This window comes from Phalacrocorax aristotelis, chromosome Z, assembly GCF_949628215.1.
Source record: "Phalacrocorax aristotelis chromosome Z, bGulAri2.1, whole genome shotgun sequence".
NCBI lineage: Eukaryota > Metazoa > Chordata > Aves > Suliformes > Phalacrocoracidae > Phalacrocorax > Phalacrocorax aristotelis.
In genome coordinates, this window is record NC_134311.1 from 40,239,095 (window position 1) to 40,245,760 (window position 6,666).

General features: G+C 48.6%; 1 protein-coding gene across 4 annotated transcripts in view; it reads right to left on the bottom strand.

Annotated features, from left to right (window-relative positions):
- LOC142050131 (transducin-like enhancer protein 4) overlaps positions 1-6,199 on the bottom strand; it is a 98,949-nt gene extending 92,750 nt beyond the window's left edge. For all 4 annotated transcript variants that reach the window (XM_075078480.1, XM_075078478.1, XM_075078479.1 and 1 more), the window contains exons 1-4: positions 6,044-6,199; positions 5,530-5,627; positions 4,337-4,400; positions 2,885-2,929 (exon numbers count right to left, since the gene is read on the bottom strand). In XM_075078480.1, coding sequence (XP_074934581.1) covers positions 2,885-2,929; positions 4,337-4,400; positions 5,530-5,627; positions 6,044-6,088 — 252 coding nt within the window. In that variant the 5' untranslated portion in view covers positions 6,089-6,199. The remainder of the gene's footprint in view (positions 1-2,884; positions 2,930-4,336; positions 4,401-5,529; positions 5,628-6,043) is intronic.
- Between the last annotated feature and the right edge of the window lie 467 nt (positions 6,200-6,666).

Here is a 6,666-nt window from a genome sequence, read left to right on the forward strand (position 1 = left end):
GACTGATGATGAGCATCACACGAGGGGTGGGAAAAGAGATGCTCTTCCCCCCTCACCCCCCCAGACACACAGGCACACTCACTACCGCTGCTCTCTGCACGTTTATCCTTTTATCAATTTGCTAAGTCACAGAGTCATGACTCCATCACAGCCATCATTTTCTGTTCCAGTGAAAAATTTCTCTAAAAATAAATACTCTGTGGCTGGGAGCAGCCAAGAAGAACAGAAGCTTTAACAGAAAAATACACAAAGGTTTCAAATATCAGGGCCACCAATTACTAGGGTACTTCCAAGGACTCCAGGGAGTCCTGCTCTTGAACCCTTTGAGACGCAAATCTAATAAGTGAATAAGCCTAACCTGATCTTGAGAACTAGGCCCAATTACGCCGAAGGGCAACTTCACTGCATTATTGCCTGCTTTCCATTACAAGGGCATCCAGCGAGTACATCTGGAAAAGAACCTGAGAGGAACCAAGGCTGTCTGCCCAGAAAAACAAATAAAGACAGATATGCCTCTGTGCTAAAGTGAAAAAAAGAAAGAAAATATAATAAGTAGGTGGTTTGCAGGGCTGTCTGTATTTCATAATGTGATAAACTGCCCTCAGGATTTTTGATATGATTGAATTGGGGGGGGGGGGGGGGGGGCGGGAGAAAAAAAAAGGTGAATCACTCAATGGCAGCCAAATAAAATTCAAAGATGGGAGAGGAAGAGAGCGGAATTTAAGGTGGAAGACTAAAAAAGCTTCACACACATCTAATGAAGCTATCAACACTACCTATATAATATACCAAATTGGACCTCAATACTGTAATCATAAAGCAAGATGGGAAATATTTTGCAGTTGCTGAAGCAAGAGAAAAGAATAAAAAAAAACCAACCCGCCAGCAATAGAAGGGGAGGCATGAGAGATATGTAATTGATAGCAAATTTAAGAATGATAGCGAACAAGTTTCTCAGCCACAGCTAATTTGAATCAACACCTGACAAAATATCTAAGTGTTTTGCATGAGAGTAAGACACTTAAACTACTAATTTGAACAGACTGAACAGTAATGAAAAAAGGTGTTCAATTAAAACCCAGTCCTTTGTAATCCCCACACTCAGTTGTAACTAAGTATTTAATTTCTCCAGAATATCATTGATGACTGCTTTGCCATAACCGTATACAATTTCTGAAGTATTTAGAAATTAAAAGAGCTTGGGCTGTGGGGTTTTCTTCCACTGCTTAAAACGATTTAATTCCTCCTTGTACTTGCAAGCTGATTTCGTCCCACAGAATTCTGGGCAGTCAGGGTAAACCTAGCTAGAAACATAAACAGGTTTGACTGCAATGCCTGCTTTCAGTAAGAATTTGCTACATAGGTGGCCTGTAAGGGGTGAATTGCTTCCACATCAACTACTCTATTAATTGGGGGGGAGGGGGTTGTTTCAGTTTTGTGTTGGTTTTTCGTTTTGTTTTGTTTTTTTTAAAAGGGAACTGAAATGGTCTAGCTATTCGTTTGAGAACAGATCCAACACCTCTCAGAGTCAGTCGTCAGTCTTTCCACCAGCATCCATGACCTGAATCAAGTCCAGAAAGTGACCACATACATACAATCTGATCAGCTGCCGTCACAGCTTTTTCCTCTCAACCATTTGTTAAAGGCACTTGTAGAGTCTTCAAGGTACCTGCGAGGAGGACATCTGAATTCAACAGGTCTATATTATGTCTGCAAAATCATGTGTATGTACAAGGTCCCGTAAGTTTGGAGCTGCAGATATTAAATGCTTTAAGGCAAAAAAATCCCACCATCTTCGCATTTGTATGCCATCTAGTTCAAATGGCCCTAATCGGTACTGTGGCATTGGGATGCTAATGGAATGCAGAATAAAATAAATAATAAATAACATGAAAAAACATTTGACTTGTATGTCTGCTCTCAACAAGATAAAGCAATCCTATTTCCACAACCCAGAGAAGTTCCAAATCCTTAACTTTGAACAGAAACGCACACAAACCAATTTTCAGATGGTCTTTCTTCTCCCATCCAACCATTTCTTTATTTCTGCAGTTTACACTCCCCAGCAACACCGGCGAATTGCTCAACCATTTGCTAAAATGAGTTGTCAGTATTAAACTCCACCATATAAAAAAGTTCCCTCACTGGAAAAGAGGTCAGATGTTTAATTCATTCTCCTCTAGAGAAGGTTAAAAACACACATTACCAAATAAGAAACTCTGATTTACACTACCATGCTCCATCTGACTAATCTCCTGCTAATCTTGGCCTAAGTGCTAGACTTCAAGGCACAAAACCAAGCATGCTAACATCCTCACAGAAAGCTCATTTACTCTTTCATGTTTGAGATGCTAAGACACTGGTTTTGGACAAAGGTCCAAGTAAGCAGCCTGAGGGAAACAGGAACATGGCTGTGCATCAATTGCTTTTGTAGCTCCAGCTTAGATCAGTCCAGGTTAACCGAAGAGAACAGTCTTTTTCCATACGCAGATACAAAGTCCTTGACACCTAATATGCATTTGTGATGCACCTGTCATCCCAAAAAGTAAAACCCGAAGGCTTGAGGTCAGACAGATCTGAAGGTACAACCCACATACCCACCCCAACTCACATACACCCTCCCCGTGCAGTATAGGACTGCGTGCATGTACAGAGATTGCATGGAGAAAGCCAATTGAATGAAGCACAACTGGTAGCCAAGACCGTAACCTACGCAGAGCCTATACATATACAGTACACAAGATGGAAGTTTCAGGGCCAGGTTAAGTACAAAATAATTTCCAGTGCACTCAAGCATGCAAGTCACACAGAACACACATCCATTTTAAGACTGATGGGAGAAATCACACAGAGGATTCTTACACAAAACAAATGATCTACCTACCTGCTTATGCATCTCTATATTCAGCCCATAGGACATCTCGTAATACTAAGAAAGAAGAAAATGACTCTATTAGACCTTGCAATTGTGAAAACTATTCCAAAATTCACTTTGCCTCAAACATCATCTGTACAGAGACATACAGACCTACAAACATTTACTGGCCTTGAAGAGGTCCTGGAATTCGAAAGAGCATTTCACAGCGACCTTTTTGTTTGTTTGTTTGTTTTGTTTTCTCTACGTTGCTTCACGTCAAATTTACAAAGAACAGCCATAAAACAATGAGAAAGACAGAAAAACAGACAACAAAAAGATCACGAAAAGTAATCACCACCAGAGTTAAATATTAGAAGCAGAAAAAAAGAGCCACACAGAAAATGCTCAAGATTTTATTTCCTAGCACACATAAAAGATGTCAAAAAAAACGCCTGAAGTGCTTGAAGTCAGACACACATATAAATCAGCAATGCCTAACAGACCGGTTATTCAAAATTTTAAATTAAAAACACAAAAAAGCGGCAATTAAATTGCATGGATGCAAAAAATGAAAGAGCATGGAAATTCAGAGCCAAAGCAGATACACCAATCTAAGTATGTTCTCTTGTGCCCGAGTATTGCGGGGAGCCCCATTCAGCCTGTAATAGTAGTACCAAACAATCTCCAAGACTTAGGTGCACCAGGCATGAAAAAGACAACTGCGAGCCTTAACATTTGCGTGTTAAGAATTTTTCAAGGTTATTTACTCTTTTTTTGCAAATACAAGAGTGTTATTTGTCACGTACGTATGGAGAACGGGTAATCCTTCATAGATGTAAAAGACAGCAGATAGCAAGAGCTCCTCTGGAGTTATCATGATCCATCACACAATTACGTATTTAGAGATGTCTTCCTATGCACGTTATTTAACCAGGCAGACCACAACCATTGAGGAGATCCCTTTCCCAGCTGAGATCCCTGCCATTCTGAATTTAGTGAAACAATGAACCAGCTGCCCACGTGCATCAGTTCTTAGAGGAAGCAGGCTTTGGGTTTGTATACGTACGTGTATAATTTTGGCTGACTCCCATCACAGAAGAAAAAAAAAAAAAAAGGATCCCCGACCGTTTTACGGAGATAGGAGTTTTGGGAGAAGTCAGCAAAAGTGAAAAACATCATCCCCAGGTACACTATGAAAGTAGTACACAGCTTTAAAGGGCTGACAAGTAATCTGCCAGTATTTGGAAGAACTATCCCCAATTGCTTAAAAGGTTAAAAAGCAGGTTTCGTGCAGAAACTCACTGCTGCGAGCAAGTTATCAACCCCTAAAACTAAGGATTTATAATGGAAGCACCGATGCAACCCCAACAACAGCAGAGCTACTATAATCTCTCTGTTCGCCTCCAGCAAGCCGAATGTATTTCGTTCTCAGTATACCAAGCTAATAGACATTCTGAATTTGTTATGCAGCTTGCTTACCATGACATAATGTCGCTGCATCTCTGTCTTCTCACTGGCCAGTTTTTCACATTCTAGCTTTAAACTGTTCAAGACATAAAAAGGAAAAAGCATGGGTACTTCGTAACACAAAACTGACATTCTTCTGAGCACAGGTTACTCCCCTTTCCAAGCCTTTCTCCAACACACAAATAGAAGCGTGCATTCCAGCTCTTGCTTGGGAGTTCAGGGTGGGGTTTGTAGTTTTCCTCTTTCAAGAGATATTGTGCAACATCCTCATCTCCTAAGCAAACTGCATACAGTACACCGGACAGTAATTTTCTCTGACACAAAAAAAAAAAAAAAACCAAAACCAACACTGGTTCACAGAAGAAGCACGCAGGGGTTCATACCAATCATACTTAAGCTTGAGAAGACACTCAAAAATCCATCATTTGGGTTTCGGAGTTTTTATTTAAATGAGTTTTAGAAACACCTCTTGCTTTCACTCAACCCACAGAGGAACCAAACACGTATCACCACTTGAAGGAGCAGAAAAGTTGCTGGCTTTTTTTTTTTTTTTCCGTTACTGATGACAGAACTGCAAGGAAAATACTGCAGGTAATTTAAGGAATACCGCGGTAAGCATGAACACCCCCGCTGGTTTTTTTTTGTTTGTTTTCAGAAGCCTGCTAAGCAATCCTGCCAGAAGTCACTTGTCACTTTGAGGACACGGCACTCTTCCACCTAAGGATAATGAAATAGCTCGCCGCCTCACTTCCAGGTTATCAGCACTTGACTTGTCAATGAAAGGCGCGAGGGGGCCGAGCCAAGACAAGATGCGTGTCCGGAGCGGCATTTTGAAGAAAAGCAGAGGACAAGCCCAGCCAACCACCGATTTTTTCAATTGACCCCCACCCCGCCCCCCCCCAAAAAAAAAGAAAAAAAAAAAAAAAAGCGCCAACTACGACTCGGAGCGCGGGGAAAACAAGAAAACCCGCCGGCACCGTTCGGCTAGGGGTCCGTGTGCCCCCGGAGCCCCCAGCCCCAGGGCCGGCGGCGGCGGCGGCGGGATGCGGAGGAGCGCACGGCGGGGCTCGGTCCGGTCCGGCTCCGGCTCCGGGGGGGATCCCGGCGCCCTCGCCCGGGCAGCGGCGGTGGGGAAGTGGCGAGAGGCGAGCCCGCCGAGGGGGGGGGAGGGAGGGGAGGGGGTCAGGGAAAGTCGGCGGCGTTACCTGTGGTACTGAGCCTGCAAAAACTGAAACTCCTCCTTAATCCGATCGCAGGACTCGGAAATGGTGAATTTAAAGGGCTGCGCTGGCTGGTGAGGAGCCTGCAAGCAAGCAACAGCGGGTCTTTTAATCGCCCCCTCTCGCCCGCCCGCCCGCGGCTCCCCCCGCCCGGCCGCCGCCCCCCGCCGCGGCCCTCGCACCCGGGCTCCGCCGAGGCGCAGCCCCCCGGACCCCCGCACGCCGAGAAGCCCCGGGGCTGCTGCCCCGACGGAGCCACCGGCGGTGCGGAGCCGCCGCGGGGGGAGGCGTCGCCCGCTCGGACCCCCCGCACCGGCCGTAGCCGCGGGGCGGCCGCCGGGACCGCCGCGCACCGGGCGGGGGGCAACTCGGAGGAGCCAACCCCGGCGGCCCGGGGCACGGCGGCAGCGGCGGCGCGGCGGACAACAATAAGAAAATGGCTACAACTCCGCGGTGCCCGCGCCGGAGCGCTGCCCGCGGGGCCACCGCCGCCACTCACCGGGTGCCGGGTCTGCGGGTACATCTTGCTCAGGTCGCGGATCATCCACGCCGCTTCGGGGGGCGCCGACGGCCGGAGCGGCGGGGATCAGGGCTGCAGGCGCGGCGGCGGCGGCGGCGGGCAGGGACGCCCCGGCCCCGCCGCCCCGGGTCTGGCGGGGCACCGCCGGCAGCGGCGAGGCGCGGCGGCGGCGGCGACGGCGGCGTCCGCGGGGCGCGGGAGCCGCTGCCACATCCCCCGGGGGCGGTCAGCGGGCGGCGCCGACCGGCTCTCCCGAGCGCCGCCGCTCCGCGGGCTCCGGCGGGCTGCGAGCCCCGTGCGGTGGCGGGCGAGGAGGAGGAGGAGGAGGAGAAGGAGGAGGAGGAGGAGGGCGGGGAAAGCCCCTCCGCCGGCGCCGGTGCGCGCTCCGCCAGAGATCCCCGCCGGCAGTTTTCTCCCTTTCTGCAAACTTTTACTGCTGCCGGCTGCTCTCCCGCCCCCGGCGCCGCAGGAGCGGAGCGGAGCGGGGCGCCCCAGCGGGGAGGGCGGCGGGGCTGCCCCGCACGGCGCTGCCGCCGCCGAGGTGCGGTGCGGTGCCCTTTTGTGTGGCGGGCTGATTCTCGCTCCTACCGGCCGGACCGCAT